A 16,503-nucleotide genomic window follows, 5' to 3' on the forward strand; every position below is an offset into this window, starting at 1 on the left:
CTCAAGCATCTCTCTCTCTCTCTCTCTCTCTCTCTCTCTCTCTCTCTCGGGCTTCTTCATTCGTCATCGGTACCATGACTTGTGAGAAGCACGAGGCCTTCAATTTGCATGCGATCCATGTGGAGAGGGACACAAAGAAGTTCAACTTCCACCATTGGATATGCAAGTATTGCGGGAAGCGTTATAGAAGTGGTGCAACTCAGCTTTTCCAACATCTTTCCAAGACGGGTGGGCAAGTTGTTCCATGTAAGGAGATCCCTCAAAACATCGCGGAGGAGATTCTCGCCAAGATGAGAGGGGGATCCACAAGAGGAGGAGGAAGTGACTTATCGACACCAACTCCTATGCCTACTAACGAGGAAGTATCAAATGTGGGCGTATCTTCAACCGACGCAGGAGAGGCCTCTACCATTGGTGGTGGGGGCTTCACATTCGCATCCGGCTTTGGTAAAAGACAAAGAGTGGAGGCTCATGCGGTGCTGGAGAGACAATTCTCTCTCTCTCAAGCTCTCGGTCATGTGCGTGGATCAGTTGCCTTTCTTAGAGAAAGGCAGCGACTTGCGGACATTGAAATTGCACACACGGTGATTGAGTGTAATCTTGCATTCAATGTCCTAAAGCAAGAGCAATGGAAGAAGATGGTAAAAGCCATTGCCAATGTGGGTCCAGGTGAAGGATGGACGAGTGTTACATACAATGACATGAGGACGAAAAAGACTGATGAAGAGAAGGAGAGGATTGATAGAGTCCTTGATCTTATTCGGGCTGCATGGATAAAATATGGTTGCTCCATTCTCACTGACGAATGGAGTGATTGTAAGAAACGGGGCATTATCAACATACTCGTCTCATATCAACTCGGCACTTAGTTTTTGTGGGCCATACGTACTGGCAAGAGGGGGAGAAAAACAACGGGCGCATTCATTTACCGCCACATTTGACAAGCTATCATTGAGGTATACATTGCAATTTGCCTTTAAAATTTATTTCACTTTATTTCATTATGATAATATCATGATTCATAATTGAAATTTGATTTATGCATAACTATCTATCTCCCTATTCTAATAATGAATTTCTCTCTAGTATCTATGATCTATCTCGATTCTCTCTTTCTCCTTGGGGGCCACAAGGCCCCCAATCCTCGGGCCCCATCTCTCTTCATTCTTGAATCTTGAAAGTTGAAAGTTGAAAGGCTGAAGTTTCAACTCTCTCTAGACTCTTTCTCTCTCTAACCTCCAATTTCCAATTATTGTTAGTAATAAGTATACTTGTAACTTGTAAATTGTGGTTGTAGGTGGGCCCCTCAAATGTGGTACAAGTTGTTACCGACAATGCATCGAATTATCAGCGCATGGCCTGTTTGCTTGAGATCGAGTTCCCTACGATTGCGTGGACTCCATGTACAAGTCATTCTTTGGACTTGCTCATGGAGGATATTGGGAAGCTTAAGTGGGTGTTCCGCAAAGCTACATCAATTGCCACATTCTTCACGGTGAAGGTAAAGGTGCTTGCGATGTATCATGAGTATAGCACACTGGAGTTGAAGAAGCATTCTTCAACTTGCTTTGCTTACATGTGGTTATTGCTGGAGCGCCTTTATGAGGTGCGGTCCGCCTTGCGCTAGACAGTGGTGTCACTCTATGGAATGAGTGGGATGAGCATGAGACAGAGGAGGCCAAAGCCATGCAGCGCTTAATGAGCAATTTTGGCAAAAAGTCCGTGTCGTCGTCATTGTCGTGACTCCCTTTTATAGGGTGTTACATATGAGTGATTGCGAGAGGTCCACCATGGGTCTTCTCGTTCACTTCTTTAGAGCGGCATTGGTAGAGGCATGTGCTTGTACAATGATCATAGAGACACAGCGTGCACATGTTTTAGAGATAGCAAAGAGGAGATGGGCGTGGATGCATAAGCCCATTCATGGTTTTGCTGCATTGATACATTCGGCCTACAAGTCATAGGTGGTCATGGATGATAGAGAGTTTCGTTCAGACCAGCTTGCTTATTTGACTCGTGTGGTCCCTGTGGATGACCACAATGCAGTGATGGAGGAGCTAGGATGCTATGCAGATTAGAGAGGGCATGTGGCTTTTGCTTCTTCCACTTGTTGGAGGAGAGAGTCACTTGTGAAGCCTTTATTTTGGTGGTAAAACTTTGGATACGCACTAGAGACCCTTCAGCCCTTAGCCACGAGGGTCCTTGCCCAGGATTGCTCTTTGGGTGCATGTGAGAGAAACTAGAGTGCCTATTCTCTCATTCACACAAAGATTTGCATTCGGCTTAGCACACGACATTTAGGGCAGCTAGTCTATTGCCATACTAACTTACGCATGATGAGGGCTATGATGAGCATTGGTAGTCCGAAGCAAATAAAGTTTAAACAGTTAACCATAACATTTAAAATTTGTTGTTTTAACTTTTAAACTTTGAACTTTAAAGTTTATACTTTACAATTTAGACTTCAGCATTTACAATTTACGTGCATCATTGCATTGTGTAGGTGAATGTTGATACATTCAAGTTGACGGACGATACTCTTCCGAGTATACACAAGGAGGTGGACGAGGAGGAGATAATTTTTGTAGAGCTCTATAGAGAGATTATAGCAGCAGATACTTGTAACACTTGCAATCAGTGTGCTCGTGGGCGAGGAGTGCGAGTAGGTGGTAGCAAGGGCATGATCCATAGAAACAGGGAACGCCCGTTCCGGCGCATAGGAACGGATTAACGCGTTCCGGGAGGTACGAGCCCAGGAAACGCCGGTGAAACGTTCCAGCCCGTTCCCTGGCCCGTTCCAGCCCGTTCCATCCCGTTCCCTGGCCGTTCCCTGGCCATTCCCTGTTTGGAACGGCCGTTCCAGCCCAGGCATGCAAATTTTTAATTAAAAAAAAAAAATCTGTTGACGTTTCGCAGCTCGCTCCCGCCTCCCGCTATCGCCTGTCGCCTGTGTCTGTCCCCTCCGCCTGTCGCGTGTCCCCTCCGCCTGTCGCCTGCGTCTGGACTTGTTCCCTGTCGCCTGTCCCTGCGCCTGCCCCGCCTGCCCCGCCTGTCCCCTGCGCCTGCGCTTGTCCCCTGCGCCTGCGCCTGCCCCGCCTGTCCCCTGCGCCTGCCCCGCCTGCCCCGCCTGCTCCTGCTCCTGCTCCTCCGCCTGCTCCGTGAACCTGCGCCGCCTACTCCTGCTCCTGGGACCTGCTCCTCCGCCTGCTCCGTGCACCTGCCCCGCCTGCTCCTGCTCCTCCGCCTGCAGGCTGCTCGGCTTTGACTCTCCCACCTGCCTCTGAGTCTCCCGCCTACGTCGCGTGCGGTACACGGTACACTTTGGACCTTGGTTTTCATTGAACTTTGACGCATGGATGTTGAAATGTTGGCTGCAAATTTCTGTAATTACTAATTTCATTGAAGTTTACAGTTTACTGATTATTTGTCACTTCTATATAGATGGCAGCATTGACATCTATGGGATCTTCATCATCCTCAGCAGGTACTTCGTCAACAACAGGACGAAGTCGAAGCACTACTTGGTCATGGTGGGATGAGGTAGATGCAGGGGTGCCATTGAGAGGTGGAGGGGCTCGCCCTTGGAAATGCAAACTTTGCCCTTATGCTCGCACTAGTGGGGCTGATAAAGTGAGAGCCCATCTTCTACATGAGGAGGGGAAAGAGGTGCGTTTTTGCACCAATGTATCAATTGAGAAAAGGCAGGAGTTACTTGACCGCATAGCCACATCTATGGGGAATTCACATGCCAGGAGGACGCCAAATATAGCAGTGGATCCAACAACATGGACTCCAAGACCAGCAGGGCATGGTGCTTCATGCAGAAGACCACCAGGATTAGTGGCTACGCAGCCTTCTCGTGGGCCATCAATGGCAACAGGTCGTGGTGCTAAACAGAGTTCATTGCACACTTCATGGGAACCAAAGAAAAAAGAGGAAACAGATGCAGCAGTGACACGCTTTTTTTACCATGACCATATTGCATTCAAATCAGCCAGGTCACCTTATTTTTTAAATATGGTGACAAAGATTGCAGAGTATGGACCCACATGTAAGCCCCCTTCATCAGAAACTATCAGGACTACATTGCTTCAAAAGGAGAAAGTAGCCATAGAGATTGCAACAGCAAATATTCGCAATCAATGGGTAAGAAATGGAGTGACATTGATAGCAGATGGATGGAGTGACATACGCCATAGGTCCATACATGGTATTGTTGCATATTCTCGTGGAGATGTATACTTCATTGGTAGTCATGATGCTTCAGAGACTGGAAAGAGTGCAGATGTATTGGCATCCGAGTGGTGCGAGGCAGTGCAGGCTGTTGGGGCAGAAAATGTAGTGCAGTTTGTGGCAGATGGTGAACCTACAAACAGGGCAGCAGGAAACATTTTAATGGCAATGTATCCACATATCACCTTTAGTCCATGCATGGCGCATTGCTTGAATAACTTGTTGAAGGATATTGGGGACTTGCCATGGATTGCATCTCTTGTTGCGAAAGGCAACAAGATTATCACATTTATATGTAATCATCAGTACTTGCATGCTGAGTTTCGCAAGAGAAGTGACAAAGAACTTCTTAAATACTCGGATACATGATTTGCATATAACTTTCTTATGCTTGGTCGATTGCACTATTGCAAAGGTGCAATTAGGGAGCTATTTGCTAGTGATGAGTATGAAAATTGGACTGGGGCTGCCACTGCTACTGCTGTGTTATGTAATGCATATGTTTCTGATAGAGATTTTTGGGATGAGGTTAATCGCACCAACCAAATGGTTGATCCTATTATGCACATGTTGAGGCTTGCAGATGGCATGGATCCATGCATTGGGAAGATCTATGAAGGTATGGATCGCATGATTGAGAGGTTGGAGAGTTTGGAACCAAATGCAGATAGGTATGAGCAAATCAAGGAGTTATGCATCAGCAGATGGAATGAGTATGACTCTCCTATGCATGCTGCAGCATATGTGCTTGATCCTGAGTTTCAAGGAAAGATGCAAGAAAGAGACCTTGAGGTGGTCAAGGCTTGGAACACATTGCTTGCAAGGCTTTATCCTAGCCGTGAAATGCAACGCAAAATTAAAAATCAGCTCTCTGTATATCGACAAACATTAGGGATGTTTGGTACAGAGGATGCACTAGAGGACAGGACAAATATTGGGGCTGCTTTATGGTGGGAGGACTATGGGGCAGAAGCTCCAGAGTTGCAGAGTTTGGCTATTCGTATTCTTAGCCAAACAATTAGCTCTTCTTGTTTAGAGCAACTATGGAGCTCCTTCAATCACATTCACTCAAAGAAGAGAAATCGTCTTGGTACAATGAAGATGAATGACCTAGTTTATGTGAGCTCCAATCTTCGCTTGCTAGCTCGTACATCAGTTGCAAAGGCTGATTCTTTTATATGTTGGGAAAAAGATGACGATGATGATGATGGTGATGATGATGGGTAGGATGTTGTTCAGCAGGATGAGCATTCAGGAACAGTGGAGCCATCTTCCATGAATCAGAGCACTTAGTAGCTAGCCTTTTGGAACTTTAGAGTATTGACTTGGAAATTGGAGCTCTTGTAACTTGGATCTTTACTATTTAGGCTTTAAAGTTTACTGTTTAGTGCATATTTTGTGTTTTTGCAATGCACACTTGTTGCCAGTTGGACTTATGCAACATTGTTGATTACAGTGTTGAATTATGAATGCGACAATCCATTGCTGGTTACAATGTTTTGAATCTTTATTATTGTTGAAAGTTGAAACTTGATTATTATGTCTCTAGAGTCTAATTTCATGAATTATAATTCATGGTTGATAATAGATATGATCTGTCTCTCTAGATTCTAAGACTAGTGTTGACTCTCTCTCTCTAGAGGATATATATATATATATATATATATATATATATATATATACACACCGTTCCCTCCGTTCCCGTTCCCTCGCTTTGGGCGTTCCCCCCGTTCCAGGGGGTCCCGTTCCCGTTCCCGTTCCCCGTTCCTGGTAACTATGGCATGATCATTCAATGCCCTCCATCATCGAGGTGGGGTGGTTTGAGTGGCTTGCAAACATATGTAAGGCGGGGCTCTAGCAGCTCACATCCTATACCTCATGATGACATCCCCCCCTTGCCTACACAGCCACCACCTAGGGAGCTATCATTTGATGATGATGGTAACCTCATCAGTGAGGATGAGTATGAGTGTGTCTCATCATCGGATGCCGAGGAGTCATCTTCAAACTCTCTTGATGAGCACTCATATGGTTTTGATGATGATGATGACGATGATAGTGATGCCTCATCATAGATTCATTGGTATCTCTTTTTTTCGTATCTGATATACTAGACTGTAGTTGTATCGCCATGTTTTGTGCAGCCCATGCGACCACGATGGTCACCCTCATGTATTCATCTTATTCTGTAATGAAATGGCTTTTTTTACTTTAAACATGTATTCTATGATCTATCATTTAATGATTTATGGTTTTTGTTATTCTAAAAATCATCTTAAAAATTTTTCGTACTAATATCGTACCATACCTTATAAAATCATAAGGTGCCATTTAGTACCATATTTTATCATACCGTACCATATTGTACCTTTCGTACCTGACAACTATGCCTATGAGACAAAGAAATGAGTACATCTAGCCATGTCTTTTGGACTTCAGAACAACAATGAAAATGAAAACTGTGCGTGTCTTCTTACCGAGGATGATCTGTCTCTGTTGTGTACTGCTGCCATCTCTTCAGTCACTTTTTATGATACTTAAAAGGCATGTGACTCTTGTAAATTCTTTGTGATTAATACAATTACCCATCTCTGCAAAAAAGAAGAGAGCAAACTAGAGTTGTTGAAATAAACGCATGTTGACCAGAAGGTCGGAAGTTCAACCCCTACACTTAGTAAGGTCATATAGAAGAGCAGAAAAATAAGATTTGAACCTGCTAATTAGTATCCCAGTTGTGTATATGGCCACATGAATCCTCAGTGCAAAGAATGTTCATCATGATGGGATGGTATCACCGCTGCTCTATCTCATCTATGCTAAAGTATCTGGGTTTGTGTCTCCTATGTCGGGGTAATGGATCTGATCTATGATAATGTTCCATGACCCTGCCATAGCAGGCAAAAGCCCTTGTGAAGAGGAAATGGTATCTTCCCTTAATCTAATAGTAAACGGGGCAGTGGCAAATGTGTGCGCTCCATCTCAGCCTCTAGTCCACATAGTTGGCAAATGTGGTCCTCTGCTACAATGTCCTGACATTTCCCAGTCTGTGTCTTTAGCTGGTGAGATGAAGTGTGGATCTGGCCGATGGTACATCTGAGGCCACGTGATACGTGTCCATCCAGGTATGCTGGGCATGTGACAAAAATCTATTTTGGGAGAGTTTTAGTGTGCCTGGTCCTGGTCATACTGATTCTTAGATTGTGCCCCTTTCTTCAGTTCCTTTTTAGTCAGGAGTTCTTGGCGTTTATGACGAGGAGCACCCTTCATCTTAATGTGTTCATGTAAACTGCTAATATTGGGTGAAGAGACCTCAGTATGACTTCTTTTTCGTAATTAATCAATTACCATTGACACAGAGAGAGAGAGAGAGAGAGAGAGAGAGAGAGAGAGAGAGAGAGAGAGAGAGCATAGGTGACAGTGTCACCATTGAAAGAAAATTGAATAGTTGATCTGAAATTAGTTTCCCTTGCGTAATTTACTTGGTTATGTATTTCCTAGTAATAACAACATTTGAATGCTTGCTTGTTGGCCTTCTTGGACAGACAAATGAATATGTGGAATGCCTTGTTGGGTTGCCACAATCAACAATATCAACTGATTGAGGACATGGAATCTCTAGACAATTCATATGCTCCTGCTTTTACCACTGATTTTCATGCAAGGAATACGGAACAACTGGAGGCTGAAATCAATCTTTGGCATCAAAACTTTGATAGGCTTATCATCAGTCAAAAAGATTATGTGAATGCAGTATACCAGTGGCTGCTCTTACACATCATTCAGATTGAAAGTGACGGTAAAGATGCTCCAGGTTCTCCTAAAAAAATGAGCACTCCTCCTGTATTTGAACTCTACAAAGCATGGTTGAATGCACTTGAACTGCTTCCTGGGAGTGTGCCTTTGCACGCCTTTAAGGCATTCTCTGGTATAATACATGAGCTAACATTGCAGCAAGCAGAGGAGCTGAAACAGAAAAAAAGATTAGAGATTCTCAAGAAAGAACTGGAGAAAAAAGAACAGGCTTTGAAGGCTCAGGAGATTAAATACGGTGAGAGGCATGCTGTTCAGCTTACCCCTGAGGACAAGGATGCATTGGCACCAGGAACTGGAAATCCTTTGCAAGAAAAGGAATACACTGTGAAGATGCTGAGGGAGAAGGTGGAGGCTGAAACAGATAAATATAATAAGCTGTGCTCAAAAAGTGGCAGTATGACTCTTACTAGCCTCCAAACAGGTCTACCTCCAGTGTTAAATGCCATCAAAGAGTTTGCAAGGAGTTGCTCCCAATGTTATTCTAAGTTGTATACTCTTGCATTGACGGAGGATGTTTCGAAGTTGCGAATAAGTTACTAGCATCACTTCTGAATGCCTTCCAAACACATCCTCTAAAGCCTGCATCAACTGACAATCTCCCCAGTTTGGAAGGGAATACAACTACACATACTGTTCAGTGTTGCATGTGCCGGATCATCCATTGAACTTTTCTTTGGGACTCTTCGTTTGGAGTAGTTGAGCTCAGTATTGAAACACAAGGTGCTTTGGGTTGTCCTTTTGTCTCCTTTGGTTTGGAGGCTATATGCTTTCTTCTTTATCTCAGGCCTCTTCTTTGGAGTTAGATGTATCTTTGTTTAGGTATTAGGCAAGTCAAGGTATGCTGGTGAGTGTTCTTTGGTCCTTTTCTTCCAATTCACTTGTATCCTTCTCTTCGAGAGGGCATATAATAGGTGAGGGTTGTGTTGTAAGTTAATTTATGTAAGTGAACGTTGTTGGGCTGCTCTGAAGTCAAGTCAGTTGTATTTTGGAGGCCTTACAGTTAGTGTTCTATGGCAAGTTATGGCCAGTTATATATGAGGCCTTACAGTCAGTCTTCTATACCAACGTCAGCTATGCTATACTTTTTTGCACAGGTTGTGGCTTGTATGGTGGGTTAATGAAAGGGAGTCACTTGGACTCCTACTATTTAAACCGGTCCACCATCATCTGTCTTATGTCAGATTCTCTTTTGGCCTGAGCCAAGCTTTTGCGCTTAGACGCTCCTTGCCATTCCCTTTATTGTTAGGGCCCTTGTAAAATGAACACACACACACACACACACACACACACACACACACACACACACACTCTCTCTCTCTCTCTCTCTCTCGTAATGGATGTTATATTTATAAAGTACTAAATGACGAAAGAGTTACAAAATTCATGGCAAAGACACAGAGGAAATTGCCATATGCCTCGGAAGTAAGTCCTCCCGAGGGAGTAAGTTAGAGTGTCGAATGAGATCTATCTGCCAATGCAAGAGACCTTTAAGCCTAGCAATATGTCCCTGAACATTAGAGGCTGAATAAAAAAGAAAAGCATTCCGAATGGTCCAATTGAGCCAACTGTCCCAGTATCTAAGAAAGTGAAACAAGATCTTCATATGCGATTGTATCGATGTGGGGTATTTGGGCCGCACAAAAACCCAATCAAAAGGGCTTAGCGAGAAACCAACCATTGCTTGCCAAACCGTTGACAAGAGTGACCAGATTTTCTTAGTGAGAGGGCAAGAAATAAATCGATTGTGGGCCGATTCCATACTGGTGGTGCAAAAGAAACAATTGCCATTGGAGATTCGACGCTTGGAAAGGGCTGAAGCAAGAGGAAGACCACCAATCATCACCCTCCAAAGAAATACCTTGCATTTGAAAGGTGTCTTGTTCAACCAGCCCTCCATCACAGTTATCTTCCACCATGACTGAGATTTACGCAATCCCCATACAGTATTAGCTTTAGTAACCAGCCATTAATCTTTAATCAGAAGATGATACACCTGGTTAGCGGAGGCCTTTTCCAAATTCAGCCGGCTTGCAAGGTCCTAGTCCTGCCAGGAACGATCCGAAGCAAGGGTAGGAAAGGGTTGTCTGCTCTGGAGCACCATCAAAAGGTGTTCCCATAAATCACGATATCCACGAGGGATTCTGAAAAGCCTCCTGGCTGTACGAAATGATATCAATACATTGCGATTGGCAAGGGATGCATTTGCAACTGAAGTCAAGCCCAAACGTGCCATATGGTTAAATTTTGGTTTGAGCTCATGTTTGCCTTCCCAAGAAAGTAATCGCGAGGCTGCTAACAATTCCAATTGAAAAGAGTTAGTAGCTAAGCGGTCCTCAGCTGGATGTCACTGAGCCTTCTGAAGAACCAATTTTTAGGAACATATCAAATGAGCAAGCATGGATAATGAAGGACTAGAAAATCGAGAGTACATTAAGAACATGCCACTAGGAGCTTCGAATTTGGGTATTACCATGCACAAGCTCGTGATTCTCAAGAAAATAACGGGCTATAAAGACCCACGGGTGATGATCCAAGCACATGGCATGAAAAAGAGACCAACGAAGTGCCAGCATATGAGTTTCGGTATCCAAAATAGCCCCACCACCCATGCGTTTGGGAGTATATGCATGCGACCAAGAAATCCATGAAATATCTGCATGCAAGGAGTTTTTCTTCCATAACATGAAACGAATGTACTGGGTAAGAGCATTCAATGTAGTAGTAGTCCAAGGCAGTAATGGCAAGAAATATGTGAGCATTGGCAATATAATTGTCTGAGCCACTTTGAGGCGAACATGGAAGGGCCAAGCCTGTGACTTTCGATACAGAAACTTAGCTGCTAGTTTCTATGAAATCCACTCTAGTAGTTGCTTCGGTTGAATATCAATATCCAAAGGGTACCCAAGATGTCTGACAATGGAACCACGGGGAACAACCATTCCTTGCCAGTCCAATGATTGCAAATCTGATTTCGTGCAATTGAGAATGGCTGATTTCGAAGCATGATATGAAGACTAGAAGCATGACCAAAGAGAGTCCAAACATCTAATGCTCTGCAAATATTATTCTTGTCTGCACGCAAAATCATAAAGCTGTCATCAACCAAGGATTGACTAATGAAGTGCTGTCCAAAAGGAAGAGACAATCCAGCCGATTGAGTAGAAGCTGCTATATGAGATAACATCGAAAGAATCGGATGAGTCGCAAGGGCAAAAAAGAGAGGACTCAAAATGGCAACCCTGTCTCATAGAGTGTTCAAGGACAAATGGCTCGGTAACACCACCATTCAGCATAACTCGCGAAGAGGCTGCAGCATTAATGGTATAGATCAAACGAGACATTTGAGTACCAAAGCCCATAGTATACATAAGTTCTGCAATGAAAGACCGGTCTAAATAATCAAAAGCCTTTTCCAGGTCCAATTGAATCAATACCACCTCTTGATTAGAGTGCCTTGCATAGTCAATAGCCATTTGCATATTTAAGACATTATGTAGAATGTTTCGGCCCTTAATGAAACCATATTGAAGAGGATGCACAATGGCAAGAAGATGCTTATGGAGCCAATTCACCATTACTTTGGAAAAGATTTTATACATAGAACCCATCAAAGAAATTGGTCACCAATGTTTCAATATAGACGACGAAGGAACTTTTGGAAGCACTTTGATAAGTCATTCTTTCCATGAGGAAGGCATGAACCCCGTTTTCCAAACCTGTTGAAACATAGCCATCAATGGTTTCACCAGTCGGGTAGCAAAAACCTCAAAGAATTCATTGGTGAGACCATCCCAACCGGGACTTTTATCCTTGGGCAAGTGTAACAAAACATCCATAATCTCCGCCTCACGAATATCTGTCTCCAAAGTAGTTTGCATGTCATGTGGAACCTGATTGTGGACCAAATCATAGAAAACTGAGCGGGTATGAGTAATTTAGTTAAAAGGTGAAGGAGTAGAACCAAGAAGGTCTAGAAAATAATTCCTACACATATTCACAATAGTCTGAGGATCAATGACCATTTGACCTTCTGCATCCTGGAGTCTAGTCATATTCTCTCGAGCAAGAGATGCATGGAGAGCTCGAAAGAACTTATGAGTCTGACAAGCATTATCTTGCAAATTCTCAGTTAAATTTTGCAATTTGGCCTGCTGATAAGATTTCAATTGAAACTCTTTAATAAGATCAGCCAAACGCACAGCCAATGGTAGCAAAAATACATCATCTGGAGTCTCCACCAGTAGAGAACGAACCAAAGCCAGTAATTCCTCCGCTGCTTGTCGACGTCACCGACAAAGAGAGGTATGATGGATTCCATACCGCTAAACAACCCGGTACACATTAGAGAGCAATCGTTAAAAAGAAGCATTGCCCTCAGAGGAGAAGTCCAATAAAAATCTATCAATCAATTGCTGCATATAACCTTGAAAGATTGAATGCTTCAAATAAGACGAGTTGAAACGCAAGGGGAGTCTATCCAGAAATTGCTTAAAAGGTGCAATGGGTTGAATAAGCATCTCAAGTTGTAGAGGAAAATGGTCCGACAAGGCATATTGTTGCAATACTTTCATTTCCAGCATCTTAGGAAGAAAAGCATCATCCTACATGATGTACATGCGGTCCAACCACGACCATGTAGTTGTGTACTGCGCAAAATAAAAAGTAAACCCTGTAGAAAAAGGGTGTAGCCATGACCAGAGATCTTGCTTAAGTACGGCAAGAGCAAACACATTCCATACATGGCTTTTCAGAGCGTCCATCACCGAATGCTCTGATGTGGATTGAGAAGGATCAACACACATTAAAATCCCCCATAAAAAAAACCCCGTCTGCCAAGTGACAAGGAGGTCTGCAAAGTATTTCAAAGATTCTGGCGGGATAAAGGGTCATTTGGAGCATAGAGCCCAAGTAACCATAAGATCTCTCCTTCAAATAAAACTTCAATCACCACAAAACGACCATGTACATCATTTTTAATAAGAACATGCTGATATTTCTTATGTACAATCATAAGCACACCAGAATAATGCATGGCATGTGTCCCTGCATATAAAACAAGCGAAACCCATGGCAATCCACAACTTTTCCTGCTTTACCGTGGCTCTTGTGCTCAACAACACACAAGACATTCCACTGATTCTCATGGAATAAACTCCACATGGCATGTTGCTTATTGCGAGAACAAATGCCTTGCACATTCCACGTGGCTATCTTCATGTGTATTCAAAAAAGAAAATCAGGAACGAGGCAAAGCTTGCCTCGATGTAACCTTTTCTGCTAGAATGTTAAGGACCCCCTCATCCAAGAAATCAGCTAACACGGCAAAAGAGTTTCGATGGCTAGATTTAGAGGTAGACGGTGTATCCACTGTCTTGGGGATGGAATGGGGATAACGATGATCCCATGGGATAATCACGTTACCTCTAGCATCAAAAGCCAACTTAGCAGGTGGGCCCTTCGGACCATCTGTATATACTTTCCTAGTGGGCTAATTGCGAGGAGCAGAAGAAACCATAGCATGAGTAGTGTGCTCTGAAGACAACATGTCTTTCCTGTGTATATAAGTACGCAAGGAATCTTGTGAAGCATTAGGCACAGTATTCGCCATGCCAGCATCAAACCTTTTACCTTTTTTGGCACGTACATCTACCCAGTCATTGTCACGGGAATCCAAACCCGAAACATGTTTGCCTTTATCCAAAACTTTAGGTGGCTGGGTTGCATCCTGTGACGGAGCATCAAGCACCATATCTTCCATGGGAGGCAAAACATGCTCAACATCTGAAGTTAGTTGCTTCGCTGGACATTCGGCCATAAAATGCCCCAATTTTCCACACGAAAAACAATGCCTTGCAAAGTTATCACATTTCAAACGAAAGTGCAAAGGATGCATGCTAGAGCAATTAAGACGTAACCAAGCAGGCCTTTTCCGAGTAGTGTCCCATAACATACACAAACGGTTACGATTCATGGCCCTTAGGCTCAGGGGAACTAAAACAATGCCCACAACGGCCATGGCATCCTTTAACAGTGGCCAATAGATAGCCGAACAGTTTTTCCACTTCAACCCACACCGGGCATTCGTGTTGAAGCAAGCGCTGAAAATCAGCCATTGGGCGCCATGGCACAACATGGACCAAACGGCGATCAAAGAACAATGGCAGTTTAGTCAGCAGATCGGCATGATGCTTCTCGGATTTCAACAGCACCTCATAAAAGCCTCGGGGCCCAACAAAAATCTCTTCAACACACTCCCCTTGTAGTAGACTTTGCAGCCACTAGCGAGTATAGGAAAGCACTAGGATCCTACCAGTGAAAAAGAGTATAATAGCACGTTCATAAAACACTGAGAATGAGCGCAATACATTTTTAGGATCCATAGTGGCTTCCAGAACATCTTCAGTTTCAGAGTAAAAAAATGCTTCATGATTATGTTGACCATAATCACCAAGCAGAGTGTTGGCAAACTCCAACAAATGCTTCCAGTCAACATCCTGAGAATCCATAGAATCAGAAGCAACTTGAGCATAAGAACGTTCTTGATGATCCATTGTATCTTCCAAAGTATGCTTGGTGCGTTTGCCCGTAGGCTGGAAGTTAGGACCAGGTGGCATCTCCTCAGTGTAAGGAGCCATATCCTCTGGTTCCTCTATTTCAGAATTCGGACCAAGGGTTGCCACCGTTTGGTCAATAAAGGCCATGTCCAGACCCACACCAGCCATGTTGTATCACCACTTTAACAAGAGATCTGCAGCTATTTGCATGGCGCGCTCTCTCTCTCTGTGCTTATTTACAAATAGGTATAGATTAATAGTCTGCTGTCATCCTGTGTCACATGTGTCTTCAGTCTGCAGTCACTTTCACAATGACAAACCTGCTGCCATAGTCTGCATGTACCCGCAGAATTCTAGTATTGCCTCGCTGAAGATCTCTCTCTCTCTCTCTCTCTCTCTCTCTCTCTCTCTGAACAGAGTCAACACAGCTGCTGTCATGCAGAGATGAAAATGAAACCCTAGAACAGTTTTGCAGCTGATTTTGAAACCCTAAAACAGGTCTGTACAGGAATTCGAAACCCTAAAACAACAGCACAGATGAAAACGGATCCCTAAAACAGTTCTGCTCTCTCTCTCTCTCTCTCTCTCTCTCTGTGGCTGCCTCAGCTTTGCACGCTGATGCAGAGCAGGTTTGCGTAGGTGTTCTAACAAAAGCAACGCGAAGGGTCAAGTCATAGTAGCCATACCGGATGCCATCGATTCTCACCACTCTCTCTTTCTCTCTCTCTCTCTCTCTCATATGGCTGCATTCAGCCTGTGGACACCTTCCATTCAAGCTTTGTCTACACTTTCTATCCAAGCTCATCTACACTTTTGGCCTACTCTCCCTCTCCCTCTCCCTCTCCCTCTCCCTCTCCCTCTTCCTCATGCATCTCTTATTCAAGCTTCATCTAGGCTTTCTATTTGAGCTCAAGCTTCATCCACCTTCCATTCAAGCTGCATCTACACTTTAACATACTCTCCCTCTTGAGATGCTATAGAAGGCCTTTTGGCTAGCAAATGAAAGCCACAACAAATGGTAGCCATATAACTAAAAAGACACCCTAATATGCCACAGAAACACATGTTGAAGCTTGATCATGAAGGAAGCATCAATGCAATGGAATGAATGATCTTGAATAGGCCTAAAATTTGAAGGGTTCTCTAAAATTTATTAGGAAGGCATCAGAGGAACTCTTTGTTTTTAAAAAAGGGGACTTGAAGGACATATAAGAATTTCTTTAATTTTTCTACCACTCATTTGAAGCATGATATGTTTTCAACTCTTCTCTAAAAGGGTAAAATCCCTTTTGTAGAATGTTGCAACCTTCAAGTACTAGGCTCAATTCTCCATTATTCTTACAACCATTGCCTCTCCAAGGACAACACTTGCAATCATTGTATAATTCATTTGACAAAATATCCTTGTAGTGTATTACTAGAAAGTGGAGGAGATGAGGATGTTTGGGCTAACAACTTGCAATTGACAATACTTACCTAGCACTCAAGAATGGTTGGTCAACCAATAATGTTTAGGGTAGTCGATGAGTTATGTGTGTGTAACATGAGAAGCCACGTTTAATTCCAAGAGATGAACTGGTGGATTTGTGGCTCTATTTGAATGGGCTGTTGTGAAGGTATCAAGTAAATGGCCAAAAACGACATGACGTTAAGAATGGCTAGTTCTATGTCGATGTGTCACATAAGGCCACCTTGAGGAATACAACTCCACACTTGCTTGGTCATTGGGAATGAAATGAAAAGATGAAAACAAGTCATTACATGTACCAAAAACATATTTGCCATAGGGGATCTTGTGATATCACAACATAGGGAGACCACTTGCTAATAGAGTTGCAGCCCAAGTGGTTCGAGCATGTGGGTGTGTATATGGGTGCGTGAGTTCAATCCTTGGATATATCCC

General features: G+C 43.4%; 1 protein-coding gene across 1 annotated transcript in view; it reads left to right on the forward strand.

Moving 5' to 3' along the window:
• The window catches only part of LOC148022822 (protein ALTERED PHOSPHATE STARVATION RESPONSE 1-like), a 46,676-nt gene extending 37,696 nt beyond the window's left edge, over positions 1 to 8,980 (forward strand). Inside the window, exon 4 of the mRNA XM_087695746.1 lies at positions 7,776 to 8,980. Within this exon, the coding sequence (XP_087551872.1) occupies positions 7,776 to 8,586 (811 nt within the window). The 3' untranslated portion in view covers positions 8,587 to 8,980. The remainder of the gene's footprint in view (positions 1 to 7,775) is intronic.
• The last annotated feature ends 7,523 nt before the right edge of the window (positions 8,981 to 16,503 follow it).

This window comes from Lygodium microphyllum, chromosome 16 (genome assembly GCF_053477565.2).
Source record: "Lygodium microphyllum isolate KBCC chromosome 16, Lygodium_microphyllum_v1.1.10, whole genome shotgun sequence".
Taxonomy (NCBI): Eukaryota; Viridiplantae; Streptophyta; class Polypodiopsida; order Schizaeales; family Lygodiaceae; genus Lygodium; species Lygodium microphyllum.